General features: G+C 41.8%; 1 protein-coding gene across 5 annotated transcripts in view; it reads right to left on the reverse strand.

Moving 5' to 3' along the window:
* The window catches only part of LOC118817762 (rho GTPase-activating protein 42), a 185,915-nt gene that overhangs the window by 158,692 nt on the left and 9,556 nt on the right, over nucleotides 1-17,667 (reverse strand). Inside the window, exon 1 of one of the 5 annotated variants that reach the window (XM_036584672.1) lies at nucleotides 14,082-14,500. The exons of the other annotated variants lie outside the window; for them this stretch is intronic. Within the exon in view, the coding sequence (XP_036440565.1) occupies nucleotides 14,082-14,091 (10 nt within the window). The 5' untranslated portion in view covers nucleotides 14,092-14,500. Of the gene's footprint in view, nucleotides 1-14,081; nucleotides 14,501-17,667 lie in introns of those variants that run through there. 5 annotated transcript variants of the gene reach the window in all.

The raw sequence follows: 17,667 nt of genomic DNA on the forward strand, positions 1-17,667 counted from the left end.
GACTCATCTGTGGTTGGTTGTAGTGCAGCTGCTAAGAGGCCCTTCCGCCTCTTCAGCACAGTTGTTCATCCTCTACCCATCTGACTCTGAGAGGCTTTCACCGAAATTCACACCAGACACGTCACGTCAGCATCATGTAAGCATCGTGACTGTGCCTCCAATTTACACTGCCTCCCACTCAGCTCTGTCACATAAACACTTCAGACGGGAATTTCAGCTCCTTGTTCTCCACTTGTTTTCTTGATTGATTCTTTTATTGCCCAACGCCATGTTGGTGGTAACTGTATGCAGTGCAACAAGATGTAATTCAACTCTGTCGTAGCACAAATACACATAAAAATACAATATAACACATACAGTAAACAGTATACAACATTTGATATAAGAGAATCATGAAACATTGCAATTTCATCTGTGCAAAGGCTGAAAATCATGTTGTCTTAGTTCAGGGGTCAGCAACACGTGGCTCTTTTACTGTCCTGTTGCGGCTCCACAGCTGAATTAGATTTGTAGGTAAAAATAAAATAATCCTCCTTTACAGTAAAATAAAGCTCTGCTGATCGTTCAACACAGTTTAACAGTAAATGGTCTTAAACGCTGGAGTTAATGTAGAACTGCTGATTCACCCTTTAACCCTGAAGATCAGCGCAGACTGCTGGTCACAGCAACACAGACCGTGTCACTTAGCTAGTAGCTAACGAAACGACAAAGAGAGAGATTCAAGACGAACATCGATAATTTAGAGACGAATGGACTTATTTGTGTTTATAGTCACTCCAGCTGGTTTCCTGATACGTTTAATCTGCAACGACAAACTGTCAAACAATAAAAAGTTATGAAGCTGAAGTCAGTTCCTCATTCACCAGCTTCTTGTTTGAATTTTAAGGTGGAACGGGAAAATTCGAGCAAGAAGCTGGTGAATGAGAAGCGACTTCAGACATTTTACAAGAAATTATTTCACTATTAAGGAAAAGTTTCCTAATGGAGATGTGAGAAAAGCAACTGCAGCTGAGCTAAAGCTTAAAGCGGAGCAATGTAAGTCTGTGTTTTCGTTTATGTTTTTTGTCCTATACTAGGACATTAACACATACAGAGACATATTTACAGCTAAGATGGTAAAATGGACATGAAATGTTGTGGCTCACAAGGTGGTTTGATTTTTGTTAAAAGGACAAAATGGCTCTTCTTAACATTTGGGTTGCAACTCCTAACTTAGTTATTATGGATCTGTAGCGCCTCCTAGAAGAAAGTGGTTGGAAATGATGGATGAGAGGAATCTGTAATTATTCTCTTCTCACACTTCAGGGTGTGCCGAATGTTAACAGAATCAGCTGAAGGAAGCGATTTGCAATGAAATCACAAGTTTTTACCGCAGTTTGTGTCAAACGAAAGCCTCATCATCAACAGCAGCCTCCACACACTGTTAGTACAGCGCAGGAGCTGCTCAGGAAATACCAGACCAAGATCACATTTTAGTGAAGTGTTGATCTGGACCTCTTTGGAGTATCTACGCTTCGCTCACACACAAATGGAAAGTCTAGTGGACTGAAACGCTGATTACAAAGGAATCGTTTGCTCTTCTCCCCTCACTCTTTCCTTCTTATTCACTTCTCCACATCTCCTTCTTCCTCTTTCCTTCCCATGATGAGAATACATCAAGCTTCTCTCTCTCCCCCTCTACAATCCACTTTCCTTTGCTTTTCTCCCTGCACCTCTTCTCAATTCCACTATCTTCCTCTTCTGCTCCTCTTGACAAGTCATTTGAACCACTCTCTTTCTCTTTATGGCATCTTTTGCTCTTCTCCCCTCATCCTTCATATCGTTCACCCCCCATTTTTCATTTCCACATCTCCTTCTCTTTCTTCTTTTCTCCCATTGATGAAGTCATCATTCTTATGTCTCTCCCACTCTCTACTTCCCATTATTTCCTTGCTCTCCTCCCATTCACCCCATCTCTGTCCCTTTATCTTTCTCTCCATCCTTCTTTCCTTTTCTTGATGAGTCAAGTTTATCTAACTTTCACTTTTCCTTTACCCTTCTGCACATCCCCTTCTCTTTGTTCTTCTTTCCCTCCCTTGAGGGAGTCACCATACTTCTCTCTCCTCCTCCTCCTCCTCCTCTCTTTCCTTGCTCTCCTTCTCTTCACCCCATCTCTGCCCCACTCTTCCTCCACCTTTCTCTCCCTTCTTCTTTCTTTCCTTGACGAGTCAAGTTTGTCTAACTCTCTTTCTCTGCATCTCTCTCTCTATCACTTCTCCTTTGCCCTTCTCCCCTCACTCTTTCCCCCTTTCCCCTATCTCCACATCTTATCCTTCTTTTCTTCCCTTGAGGGAGTCACTGTGCTTCTCTCTCTCCTCCTCTCCACTTTCCTTGCTCTTCTCCCCCCTCACCCTATCTCTGTCCCACTCTTCCTTCATCTTTCTCTCCCTCCTTCTTTCCTTTCCTTGACAAGTTATCAAGCTCACGTCCACTCTTTCTCACCTCATCTTCTTCTTCTTCCCTCCTTCTCACCTCAACATCTCCCTCTTCTTTCCTTCCCTTGATGGAGTCACCATGCTTCTCTCTCTCCCTCTCTTGTACTTTCCATGCTTTCCCCCCCTCCTCACCCATCTTTGTCCCACTTGCCCTTCATTTTTCTCTCCCCCTTTCGTTCTTCACCTTGACAAGCCAAAAAGCTCCTCACATTCTCACTTCAACTCTCTCTCACCTCAACCTCTCCCTCTCCTTCTTGACAAGCCAAGTTTGTCTCGCTCCCTTTCTCTGCATCTCCCCAACTTTTACTTTTCCTTTGCTCTCCTTTGCTCTTCCTTCTCACCCTTTCCTTCTTTATCTGTTCTCCACCTCTCTCTCTTCTTCTTTCCTCCCCTTGGTGAGGAGACATCGCTTATCTCTCGCTCTCTCTTTCATTCTGCTTTCCACTCTTTCCCTGCTCCCCCCCAAATGGCAGAGCTCCACAAGAATCTGTCCCCACAGGCCATACCTGCCACTTACTTCCACTCCTGCATCCCCCACCCAGCAGACATTACTCTGCATGTCTCAGACTCCCTCTATGCAGGCTGACAGTGGTGGATCCAGCTCCACATCTTTCTGCCTTCAGGAGCTTCTACAGACTCCAGCAGCTCAACGCTGCTGCTTCTACTGCCATCAATGAAAGCAGACACACATAAGCTACAGGTAAAGCCCCCTACTGTGAGGTAAGAAGCGAGCGTGTGTCACTTTGAGCCTCACATTTACACTGTTCAGAACATGGAGCTACAGGAGATCCAGTGACGTTTCCCAGCAAACTGTCAGAACACATCACATACTGATCACACTGACTCACTCGGAGCTCGAGATCTTCTTCTGTTTCTCACATTGTTAACTCATCCGCATGCATGCGCAGTCTTGTAAAACTATCTATGTGGGATATTTCTATTGACTCGCACAATACTAAAGCTGAGCCTGTCATGATTGTTACATAAACACCTAATCGCATTTTTTTGAGCTGAACACAAAATACTTTGCATAATGCTGCATTATTGCTGTGTTCAGTGATTCAAATCTGTCATTAATGTGACGAACCGGCGTCCTGAAATGACCCGCATGAGCTCATCCTACTCAGTAATGTCACGTGAATGAATCACTATCATCATCAGCACAAACTAACGAGCAGAACGAGCTTCACTGTGACGATAATTAACTCTGATCAGCTCTCAGCTTCATTATTAGAGCGAGATGAAGGAGAAAAAGGTGAGATGTGTTGATCATTGGTGGAAAACGGAGAACGAGAGAGGACCAACTTACTGTTAAACAGCTCACTAAATATGTTGGGAAATTGGGGTTTGCATTCCTTTAAGAAGTGTGCAGGTGTTTTCACTAATAGTAAAGTTTTTTTTTTTCTGTCTATGAGAGAGAGAGAATGCTAACTTTACCTACCCCATGGCTCCTCTCTTTCTACTTAATTTATTTGATGTGAAGTTCAGCTTGAGTGCCTGGATCCAAAAATAATATGCTTTGGAAATTCAACTTGCTTCAGTGTGATTCACTGCAGTAAAACAACCAAGCTAAAGTGACTGGGTATTACCATAGAGCAGCTAGCTCTAGCACTGGAACTTTCAGAAGCAGAGAGAGTTCCACTGATCCCCGTCTACAGCCAGGAAATAGAATCACAATGTTTTATTCACTTTCACTCTTAAAACATTGGGTTATTATGGGATCTTTAAAAGATGTTTCCTAGAGTGCAATTTACTGTCTATGTATTGTCTACACAGCTTAAGTGTCCTGGTGGTTGAAAGGTGAAATTACACTGCCTGATTTCCCCAAGGCCTTTATAGCTGTACTCCAAAGTGAAGTCTCATTTTTTATATATATAAACCATGTAATACGAAAATCACTTGCAGTCAGAACTTTCTCTTGCAGCACACAAGTTGTGCGAAGCTACACCAGAAGGAGCTCATGAAGGCACGTTTGCAGTACCATCTATGAAAACAACAGGTAAAGTAGTTTGTAAAATATGTAGGGTTACTCAGTCTTATATTATTATATGTAATTTTTATTAAGATTTGCATAACAACAGTTAACGTTAAAAAAAGCATATATACTAAAAATGAGAATGGAAAGTAGTTCAAAGCTGCAGTGTACTGGGTGTGGGGAGGTTGGGGGGGGTGATATAATTACTAATTGTGACTTTTAACTACAAAATATTGTACTAATTAACTTTAAGGCCCAGGCCTAGTTTGCACCTTGTTGAACAAAAATGTACCTGCACAATATGTTACGTACAAAATGTGTAATATAAACAATATTATGGTGAAATTGCATATTTTTGCATATTTTTGTATATTTCTATTTGTATAAATGCCTGTAGATGTTTTTTTTGTATATATTCTTCTTTTTATACTGTATCACCCTTATTATTATAACTGTCCTGTGTTATGTGCTACTGGCTGCTAACTTTCCTTCAGGATCAATAAAGTGTCTGTCTGCCTGTCTGTCTGTCTATCTATCTATCTGTCTGTCTGTCTGTCTGTCTGTCTAATTTAAACCCCTTAAAATCTTAAGCTCATTACACACTAAGGCTTATTATTCAGTAACTACAGGGACTTCAATGCAAACTGGCTGATAACAATTTGGGCCCACCGGTGGGTTCTGGGTGTTTAAAGGGTTTTAACGAGTTGACAAACCACACTGAGAAATGAATCAAGACTGCAGGTAGAATAAGAATAACTGTGCAGCCTTCAATAGGTGCTGCCTTTCAAAAGCAGAAGCCCAGCACTGAGAGCAAAGCCAAGGCCTAGACTTCACTTTCTGCCTTTAAAGGAATGCAAGACGCAGCCTGAGAGTAATTATCTGCCAGCGTATCAGCGAAGGCCCTCACACAGCTGGACATCACACACTTCCACGAGTCACGCGGTGATCGCCCTGACTCACTCAGAGAACGGCAGCGTGGGACACTCTTCTTATTCTTCAGACATTGTTCCAACACAAACACATACACATGCAAAGCCTGTCATTTGCCTTCCGACTTCCTCGGCCTTGGAAAGCGCAACATAAAAACATACCACCTTACAAGAAAATGGCCACTCTGAGAGTGCGGCTGGAGCTCTGCGCATTTGAGAACGACTGTGTCGACATGTACCGAGGACATGTTTTGAAAGGTCACCGCCATACTTATCGTCATTTCTCTATTTCTGTTCCTCTCTGCTCTCCCCTCTCCTCTATATTAAAGAGAACAGTCTCATTTTTCTTGAATTTCATTTCACTTTTTTCCCCTGAAGTTGTAATTAATTTTTATATAACCATTTTCCAAGTCGCTCCTCATCCCTAAAAATTAAACAGGCTGTTTTTGTTAGCACACCTTTAAGACTGATACATGTAAATGACCTCTGCTCTGATTGGCTGCCCTGCATTGTGCGTCATTCAAAAAGCAATCCAGGCCAAAACGTACGGAACAATCTGTTAAGTACAGACTGAAAGCCACAGGGAAGTAATAAAAAAATTAAAAATAAATTAAAAGCTCAGTCACTCATTTCGAATGTCTGGATCCGCTGGAAGGCGACGTTGATGCATTTGCTTCAGCCAGAACGTTTTCCCTCTCATCTTCCACTCCAATAATTCTCTGGCGAATAACGACTGCCTGCAATAATGTTACGCCTCGTCACTTTAACGTGAACTGCCGCACCAAACTGTGGCTAATTATGCAGCCAGGTCAGATGGATCGTGACATCACAACCAGGTATCGTTTGGCTGATAATACTGACCAATAGTATCACCATTAATGTGTCAACGATTATCTCCATTCTTCTTGTCATGGCACCATCAGGATTTGAACTTGCAACTTCCCGATGATACGGCAAAGTCCTGTTTACACATATGATAACAACACAGGCCGAACCAGTAAGTCTGAACACCAAACACCATCGCGGTTAATATAACAAAAACATAAAAAATGCATCCAAACCTAACCTTTAGCATGAGAACAACATGTTAATATGCTAACCAATGAAAAATAAGAACTATGAGAGATGATCAGCCAAAGCACTAGGTTAGCCCCGCCTCCAGGGCTACATTATATTATTTAAGACTGTGTATTTCTGTTTTGTGACTTTAAGAAGTGTAATAATTTAACAATTAATTAAATTAAGTTAAATTAAATCAAATTGTAAAATATAAATATAAAGTCATATTGGCCAGTATTCTCAGTTATTGGATGGTTTCGCCCCCTACAATTAGTATATGTCACAAAATTTTCAAATCAGTTGAGCCCAAATCACAACCATGATAAATTCTCTCTCTCTCTCTCTCTCGCTCTCTATATATACATACACACGCACATATATATCACTGTTGTCGGAAGAAAACCTCATATCTGTAAAATTGTAACTTTACAGGAGAAAGAAAAAACCAGACTTCTTTCCAAGTCATTTTGAACTGTTTCTTTTGGTCCATTCTTCATTACAGACAATGTAAAGGGCAACATGTATTTTCAAATTATGCAAAACCTGAAAAACAATAGGCGATATGAGGTTTTGTCCCGACAGCAGCAATACACACACACACACACACACACACACACACACACACACACACACACATACATACATATATATATATATATATATATATATATATTTAGTCAAAAGGCAAGGAACTGCTTTTTTTCTGTGCCGTGTGTCCTTTAACACCTGCGAAGTGCAGATTTGCTTGTACACAAGACACGAACAGCAGCAGCGCAAGACAACATTTTCACCCCATATGCTGCTATTATGGCACAGGTTATGCGCTCGCTCGGCTGCGGTGAGTAATTTGCACGGCGGGGATTCTCTGTAAAATGTGTAATTGTGTGTCACTGCTGAAGGTTCGCTCTAATCACAAGTTTGGTCTGGTGTCACGCCTCCACACGGCCTGCAGCAATCACCTCACGCCACACGACTGCAGAGTCTACCTGAACCTACATGCACAGCTTCACAGACAAGAGCCCAGGGGAGAGGGGGGGGGCATGGGGGTTGTGCGCATATATAAATATATAGGTGTGAGTGACTGAGAAAAACAGATATTGAAAGATAAAAGGAAAGAGACAGACAGACAAAACAAAGAAAGAAAGAGATAGAGAGAGCAAAAGATAGGCGGAGGGAGAAAGAAAGAAAGAAAGAAAGAAAGAAAGAAAGAAAGAAAGAAAGAATAAGAATAAGAATAATGGATGCAGATATCTAGAGACAGGTTAGAGGAGAGAGAGAGAGAGAGAGAATGAGAGAGAGAGATTTAGTTTGTATAACACATACAGCTGGGGTGATTTGAGGGTTATCTCCAGGGAGATCACGTTCTAAAGCATTCCCTCAGCCAGACTTTTACCCTCAACAACACAAAGCATCACACCTTTTCCAGCGCCCCCAATACACAGAACACTGACAGGGAGCCTCTCCTTGATTCTTTCCTGATAATGTACTTAACACCCTGTCTGTGCTCATCTTTGGCCTCATCAACACCGACACTGACACCTGCAACACTGATTTCAATTCATAAAACTGTAATTCCTCAGACACTGCATTAAAGTTAAATATCAAAGGCTGTAATAAACCATATGCCAAACTGCTGGAACCTTGTTTTAGGTGAACTATTACTGTGTACGTCAAAGCACTTGCTTTGCCTTGCACTTTTCCAGTAAGTGATTTAACTTCCTCTAAGTGTTTCGACCTTTCTTTCACCAGAACTCAGGGGCCTTGAAAAATGCTGCTCTACCTTCGACTGCATTCATGCATTCGCTCAGTCTGGCACATGAAGTATCAAAAGTTTGGACATATTTACTCACACAACAGTGTTTTCTTATTTTTCCACATTATACAATAAATCAGAATCAGAATCGAGCTGTCTGTATTATATTTGGTACTTAAGAACATGAGTAATTTTCTGTTAAATATATTTTTTCTGCTTTTTTCAACAAAAATCAACAAACACATGTCATTTGGGTAACCAGACATGTACACATACATACATACATACATAGATAGATAGACAGACAGATACAGACACACACACACTATATGGACAAAAGTATTGGGACACCTCCACATCACTCCTACAGGAGCTTTTATGAATCCCATTCTAAATCCATAGGCATTAATATGGAGTTGGTCCCCCTTTGCAGCTCCAACAGCTTCCACTCTTCTGGGAAGCTTTCTACAAGATGTTGGACAGTGTCTGTGGGAATTTTTGCCCATTCATCCATTTGTGAGGTCAGACAAGAGAGTCTGGCTCACAATCTTCGATCTAGTCCACCCCAAAGGTGTGTGATAGGGTTGAGGTCAGGACTCTGTGAGGGCTGGTCAAGCTCCTCCACACCAAACCCACCCAGCCATGACTTTATGGAGCTGCTTTGTGCTCTGGGGCTCAGTCATGCTGGAACAGAAAAGGTTCTTCCCCAAACTGTTCACACAAAGCTGGAAGTGTACACCTATTCAAAATGTCTTGTTCTGCTGAAGCATTAAGATTCCCTTCACTGGAACTAAGGGTTCTAGACCAACCCCTGAAAAACAGCCCCATATCATCATCCCTCCTCCACCAAACTCTACAGCTGGCACACTGCAGTCAGGCAGGTAACGTTCTCCTGGCATTCACCAAACCCAGACTTGTCCATCAGACTGACAGATAGAGAAGCTGATTCATCCACAGAATATGTTTCCACTGCTCCAGAGTTCAGTGGCAGCAAATCGTCACAGACTTGCCCTAAATTGTACTGAGTTGTTAAGTAATCTCAAATAGACTTGTTCATGTAGATTCTGACACTGGTATCTATAGGAAATTTTGTCTGTTACTTGTTAGCTACATTAGCCTCACAGCTTTGATGCAAAACAAACAATGTCTTGGCTGAACAACCACACTGATCAGTCGTGCTGTTTTACTGAACTATTCCCTCAGAATTACAAAAACATACATCAATCAGATGTGTCTAAACTTTGGAATGGTACTTATACACAAATCTTTAACTGGGCCCTAAAAAGAAGTTCATGATATATCCATTTGTTTTCCTTCACATTTATATTAGCGATGATGTGTGAAACATCCTATTGTAACGTTCAGCTCTAGACAGACAGCATGACAGGCAGTGCATTACCGAAAGTCTCTGAGAGCCAGATATCCAGTCAGAAGCACTGAGAGTGAGACCATTTGCCATGGGAGAGCGGCATCAAAGAGAAAACCTGCTCCGATCGAACCACAGGAGTTCCTCTCGTTCTTTGATTCCACTCAGAGGGGATGGGAGAGGCGCAGGCTTCCTCCAGGTGCCTCCACCGCCGCCGCCACGGTAATGAAGACGCTCGCCCGTCAGCCTCCCAGCAGGAGAGGGAGAAAGCGGCTGCCTGAGAAGATCAGGGCAGGGCCTCCCCCCACCCCCGCTGGCTTAGCGGAGACAACTTTCTGAGCAGACGGCCCCCTCTCCAGTCATAAAACCTCCACCTCTGACTCAGAGACGACTTAACGAAGGGTAATGCACGCGTGATGAAAGACTGGTGATGTCAAAAGGTTTTCTTTAGGACTAAACGGCTCCGCTTGGGCAAGCTTGGGAAAACCAGTTTCGAGGTCTGCCTAAACTCAGGGAAGCTGCCTATTACTGGAATTTGTTATTAAAGCAGCTATTATACTGCTGAGGTTAGTAGACTTACTTAAAGAAGCAAGAAGTCATTTAAAGTGGTCTGATGTGAAATGATTCACCGTAGAGAAACTAAGCAGCTCAGATTTATTTACATGATGGTAACAGGAACCAGAGGTCATGACGTCTACAGCACAAATATATAACATATTTTATTATCTATCCAAAACAACCAGTGAGCCTACACACAACAGTTTTTAAGGACTGTTTTGCCTTAGGACACCCTGCATTTACCTCTCTGCCATGAATGTATTAATATAATACATTTTGGGCCAAAATTTAATCACAAAACTATCATAAAACAGTGCCTTAGGCCTCACGGAGCTTTTATAGGCACTAAACTCTTCAGACGTCAATTCGTATTTGTTAAGTTGTACCAAATATAAAGGATGAAAGGTAAAGGCTATATCAGCCTCTCAAGCAGCTTTATAATATCTCACATCCCACAACTTTCAAAAAACTATGTCTCAGGCATCAGGCAGCATAATACCCTTATAATATATAATAATAATAATAATAATAATAAAAATTTGAATAATAGCAACCATTTCTAACAACAGCTTCTCGTGAGCGAGCTTTAAAGGCATTATACGGATCATGTTGGACGTCTGGTTCCCATCACCACTGTTGTGAAATGTTTGCATTCAAAGGCACAGTTTAGCCTCGCCCATTCACACTGAAGTTATAAAGAGTGTTTCAGCCCAGACTGCTTCCAGAACAAGGCACGCCAATGAGAACAGAGCTAATTTACATATGGACAATGATCATGCAAAAATGAATTATTAAAGCAGTAAGCCAGTCAAGACTGTGTGTTATTTTATCATGAGGAAGGGTGCTCATGAGCGAAGCGTAGTGGCTAAAACCTCTTCTGAGTGGCTTATTAAAGCAGCATTAGAGTCAAAGATTACTCCATTAACAGCACAAGGACTTTTCATGGTCGCAGTGATACAGAATGCAGATGTTTTGAGTCGGTCATGTGTATATTGTGTATTTTTACTACCCATTTTATAAGTATATAAAATGAGTAGATGTCAGGGAGAAGAAATAAAGAGAGAGAAAAATGTAGATTACAGATCTTTTAATATTTCCAGGGCAACTCCATCTAAATAAGACATAACGCTTAGAAGAAAATGTTTTTGGTTCCACTACCTCCTCCACACAATCTGATAACTCAAAGTCATCCAGAAAGAGCGAAAGGGCACAATCAGTCAGCAAGCCAAATGGAGCATCCAGGCCAATCACACTGCCCACAGCAGCCCCGTAAGACCTTCATTATTGGCTTCATTCACATGGAAATACTCCCACGGTAAAAAAAAAAAGCCCTATATGACACACAGGGGTTTGTTCGGCAAGTCTCTACAGCCTGGGAAACACATTCAGTCTAAACAGTGACAAACTGAATCGTGCAAACGAGGCCGCGGCGGCAGGCGAGACATGACAAACAGCGTCTCCGGCAGTAATCACTCCGCGTGTGCATGCAGGGAAGGACGGAATGACAAAGCGCGTTTTCTCCCTGTCCCCATTTCGAGGATGCTGCTGAAGCACACTTGCCAGATACAGACTTTGCAAGACAGCCATGCCTGGGAAGGATCATGCAGGCAAACACCCAGCCGCTGCCTGTTCAGACCAACGAAGAACACACGGTCAGCCCTGTCCAGCAGTGTTCCTTTCCATTAGCATTAAAGCTCAGACCTGTTAAAGATGAGTAGAAAGATAAGATGGAAAAACAGTGACGTTCTTGCTACCGAAACCTTTCACATAATTGGAATGAGGCAATGCAAAGTGCCCACTGTGTATGTAATGGTCCCTTAATGACTATTCCCTAAACTGGAAAACCAGGAACACTATTTAGAACACAATTACAAGTAAAAAAAAAAAACGGCACCTAATGAACATTATTATAGGGAACAAAATGGTCGCCTAATCACAAATTCTCTATTTTGGAGCACTACGTACACAACACTATTATGGGGAACAGAAATAGGCCCTAATTAATGTTCTCTAACTGGAACTCTATATGGAACATTATTGTGGGCAACAGAAATGGTCCTGTCATCACTATTCCCTATACTGGAAAATCAGGAGCACTATATAGAACACTATTGTAGGGAACAGACTTGGTCACCTTATTACGACTTCCTACACTGTAACCATGTTAATGCTGGCCTTCCTAATTTAATATATTTCGTTTGTGTTTGTTTTTTTTTAAGGCTGAAATTCCTTGAATCTTAAGTCGTAAATGACTGGCTTAAGTCTTAACCCTTTTTAGGCCCACAACGGGGAAATTTCACCTCCGCATTTTGACCCATCCATGCAGTGAAACATCACATACACACTAGTGAACATACACACTTGGGGGGCAGTGAGCACACTTGCTCGGAGCGGTGGGCAGCCCTACCCGAGGCCCACATTATGTAAGCCATTCAAACCATTTCATTCATTTTCCAGTTCATATTATACCTATAACCTGTTCAGGGTGTATCCTGCCTTCCGCCCAATGACCGCTGGGATAGGTTCCAGCTCCCCCCGCGACCCAGAAGGATAAGCGGCTTAGAAAATGTGTGTGTATTATACATATATGGACATTAGCAGGGCTCCAGACTACACTTTTTCAGAACCGTCCCAGAACTATCCTGGAAAATACCATCAGCTGTCCCAAAGTGAAAACTGTCGAAAAAATATTGAACTGTGTTCACAATCCTTTGATCTCTATTTGCATATATCCGCCTAGTCAGCCTACAGAAGTTTACGTCCACCCTTCATAATCTGAGTCCTGAGTAGCGTTCAGCACTCTGAATGAGGCACAATACAAAGCAACCAATCAAAACAGAGCTCATGTACACATATCATCAGTCTTAAAAGCACAGTTACAAAAAACAGCTTAATTATGGGGAAAGAGAGTGGTTGGAAAATGACTGTTACGACTGTTTTTGGTACATAAACACCATACAAATATTATAAATGGACCTCGAGGGAACAGATAAAAGGATATGGGCCCTAAAAAAGGATAAGTCGGGTTGCGAGTCAGTCAACATATGACTCCAGTATGAGTGGCTTCCTCAACTCCCCATCTCTGCTCTACAGTATATAAGGCATAGTTTCAGATATAGCTTTGCTCTTCACATATATCATTTCATACAGGCCTATTTTCACTCACATCACCTGTGGAAGATAAACACTGCAGGTTCCTCAATGCAGGACCGCTGCAGTAAGATGATTCGGCAAAGCATGAGGGAAATCAACAGCAAGATTACAAGACAAACATGCACAAAACATCAAAACAGCTATGATCAATGCCGTCAAACCAGCCAGACTGAAGCATTTCCTCCTTGTGCAAAATGAAACTTTTGCAAAGGAGGAAGATGATCTCAGATTTTTTTTTATATGTTCCCAGTCTGGCAGTCATCTTACCCCTACCTACATCATTCATTCTCACATACAAGGTAAATCAAAAGACATAAAAAGTAGGAACATTTGCTGTCGAGGTGCTGAACATGGCTGTTATCTCTTTTGTTTAGCCACTAAGGAAGCAGACGAACTACTGCCAAAAAAAACACGTTCCTAAATGAGGATATGGGCCTGGATCTGGCTCGTGGGAGTGTTTCTACAGAGGCCACTGACACACTGAGCAATCACTTCCTCTCATCCTTAACAGATGAAGTGGGGACAGCACTCACAGACACAGCACATACAGAAGAATGGCTGGTTTCACTGAAGTATTTCTTTCTAGTATAAGTAGGCATTTGAATCATGTCGAATCTATTAATATGAGGGGTATATTCTGGAGCATTGGCACGATGTTTACACAGAGAGACACACACACACACACACACACACACACACACACACACAGGCACACTGACAAACATTATCAGAGAGAAGGAAAGGACACAGTTACACAACCTTGTTTACTGTGCATTTCCTGTGGCCAAGCCTCAAGAGCATTGCTCTTACTCACATAAACACATCAAGATCCCAGAAGGGCCGAGAGATCCAAACAGACAACACACCGACGGGCCGGAGCAGTCAAGAAAAAACAAAAAAGGAGGAGAAGAAAGACGAAAACATCTCCGAAATGTCACTGCCTAGCTCCACGATGTTGATTCTCACTGTTGTGTAAGACCAGGTGGATGGAATGGAGGATGACTCAGTGGGAATGATTAACAGTCTGAGAGCTACATTGCGTCCCATCGACATGTGTAAATCTCTTCAGGAGGGCTGCACAGTATATTGTTTGTTAATCATTGTCACGGTACAGGCCTTTGCAGTATTCACGATCGTAGAATGCAGCAACATGCAAACGAGTCATCTGAGATGTGAAAAATCAAAGCATGCACGTGGGCCAACAAACATATTTAAATTTGGTCGAAATAATGATTAAACAAGCCTTAATCATATCATCTGGAGGTTCATCTGAGCTTTGGTTAAATATCTTATAATGTAATGACAAATGCAATACTGTGCAGATGAAAGAAATACAAAAACAGACAATTAAATGGGTGAAATATGGCAATTCATCATCAGCTAAAATTTCATGATTTTGACAGGACTAGATGTTGGGCCACCACGAGCTGCAGGGCTTCAGCCTGCGACTAAAATGGTGAGCGTAATTAATTTGCGAGTAATAAAATTAATGAACTTGCTAGTGGCAACAGGTAGCAAATTTAGATTATTATTATTTTTCATGCGTAACTATTTATTACTATTTTTCTGTGTTTGCTACTTTTTTGTTTTTATGTATTTTCTTCAATCATTTTGCATTTTAAAACATAACTGATAGGCAATAGCATCACATGGACGCGTCCGCCTATCAAAAAAACACCTCTGTGCTCGCGAAACGTGACAAACAAAGTGTATGAGCTGAGCCGAGCTGAGCTTTTTGCCATTAACGTAGGCGTGCAGAAAACGGCGAAGCAAAAAATATCAGATTTTTTCACACAATCTACATCTCTGTCAGACCTTAAGAGTCATCTGCTCCACCCTAGTCTGTCTCAGGACCAGTGAACCAGTGAAAGACTCACACGAAGATGTACCTGAACAGCCGTCCACCTCAAGCACTTCATGCAGAAGTACAACCACAGAAAGGCGTTTCGGAACTTCCTGGCTTCAGGAATTTGCGTGACTCAGATATGGTAACATAAAGCGGACTATTTTGCGAATCCTGTTCGAAAACAAGCCAAGATGTAGCTAGAAAACATATTTTATAACAGAAACAAATCATTTAAAGAAATAAATGATATGGTCTCCTGTTTAATTTCCATTGATTTTCATGGCTTATTAGTGTACTTTCCGATCATAATCAGATTTCTGCAGTTATCTGATTATTCAAATGGTCATGTAAACATCATATTCTGATCTAGAAAGCCGATTAAGAAATCTGATAAAGAGGCTGGATTTTAGCTCAGTAATCAGATTTCTCAGTGCACGTGAACTCTCACTCTGATTTCTATCAGATTTCTCAGTCTGCACATGAGCGAGATCGGACAGTGAATGCCGCGAGACGCAGCAAAACACTTTGAGAGGTGCTAAAACCAAATTTGAAATAAAGGAATTAAATATTTCTCATCTTCTGGATGATGTTTGTTCATATTTTCAGGTAAAACAGCGCGATGTTTAAAAAAAAAACAGTGCCATGAAGTTTAAGTTTTACATTATGGTTACGTCTCGTCTTCTTCTGTGAGTTTATTGGCTGGTTGCAAAGTAGAGATATGATTACTGTCTGACTCATGTAGACCCAGAGTTTCCCATTATCTGATTACTCAAGTGTGTGTAAACGTGTTGATCAGATTACTGACAAAACCAGATTTTCTGTAGTTATCACATAATTAAATGCATGTAAACACACTCACTGCTGCGCTTCAGTTTGGCATCTGGGACGCTCTGACCACTTAACATTGGCACCCAAATGAAAAGTAGGACTTTCCGCGTCCAGAAGCAGTATGTCTGAATCAGGCGTCTGCCCACACAGTGTCTCGTGCATGCAGAAAAATAGTTGAGAAAGAATTAAAATAAAATTAAATTCACAGCCTACATGATAACATATGAAGAACGACCTTTCACCAAATTCACCTCCCAAATCTTGTGAATGGAAAAACGGACTGGATGTGTCGAAGATGTATGATAATATGTATGTCAAGAATCAACTGACCTGAGGTGTGTTAAAGCTTTATTTACTGCATATTATTATTTGGCACTTAAAAAAAGCTGTTGGCGCCTGATTTTTTTCTTTTAGGACCCAGTGGCTCCTTACGCTAATTTCTTGTCTGGAGCCCTGGGCTTCCAAAACAGCTTCAGTGCACCTTGGCATACACTTTCTAAGTCTCTGCAACTGTACTGGACAGATGGAACACCATTCCTCCAAAAGATATTCCCTCAATTAGTGTTTTGATGATGGAGAGTGCTGTCCAAAATCACCCACAGGAGATCGGAGATCCGGTGACCGTGAAAGCCACAGCATATGATTTACTAAGCGTGTATTTAACGACACCCATACCCTCTGGATGGGGTAGGAAAGAAATGCCTCATTATAGGACATTGATCAATCAGAATAACTTTCTGAGGGACAGTCATGTAATGAGGTAATGAGTTCCATAGTTTAGGGGCCATGATGCTGAAAGATCTGCCTCTGACCATGGCCAGTCTAAATTTTGGGACAACTAGACGACCTGAGTCAGAGGACCTAAGTGTTCAGGCAGGGCAGTGAGGTGCAGGAGCTCGGCTAAGTAAGCTGGTGCTGGACCATGTAGAGATTTGGTCCAGCACCAGCTTACTTAGCAGGACGACTTTAAACTGGATACGAAGCGGGACGGGTAACCAGTGTAACTGATACAGAATTGGGGTGATGTGAGCTGATTTTTAGAGTGAGAGAGGATTCTAGCTGCTGAGTTTTATAAATACTGAAGAGGGCGGATAGTTTTGTAAGGAACACCAATAAAAAGGGAGTTGCAGTAGTCTAGGTGGGATGATATGAAAGCATGGACCAGAGATTCAGTGTCTTTCACGGAGAGCAGAGATGAAGGCAAGCAATATTGCAGAGATGGAAAAAAGTTGTTTTGACCAAAGTGTTGATATAAAGTTCGAAAGGAAGGACAGGGTCAAAAAGTACACCTAGGTTACGGACAACAGCTGCAGGTCTAACGGTCACCCCATCCAAATTAAGTGTGAAATTAGTACAATTTGCAGTAACAGACTTCAGTCCAGTGAGTAGAATTTCAGTTTTGTCCGTGTTTGATTTAAGAAAGTTATTCTGCTTCCGTTGTTTGAGGTCTTGAATACAAGATATTAGGGCAGGTTAGTGATGGTGTTGGTGTGGACGTAGATCTGTATATCATCAGCTTAACAATAAAAATTAAGACCATGATAGCGGACGATCTGACCGTGGGGTAAAATATAGATGATGAAGAGTAGGAGGCCAAGGACTGAACCCTGGGGGACACCTTGTGTAAAGGCACCGATAGCATAGTTATGCTTACCAAGGGCAACAAAGTGGAGTCTATTAGCGAGACAGGATCTGAACCAGGCGAGGGCAGTGTCAGTAATGCCAA

The sequence above is a fragment of the Colossoma macropomum genome, unplaced genomic scaffold (assembly GCF_904425465.1).
Source record: "Colossoma macropomum unplaced genomic scaffold, Colossoma_macropomum, whole genome shotgun sequence".
NCBI lineage: Eukaryota > Metazoa > Chordata > Actinopteri > Characiformes > Serrasalmidae > Colossoma > Colossoma macropomum.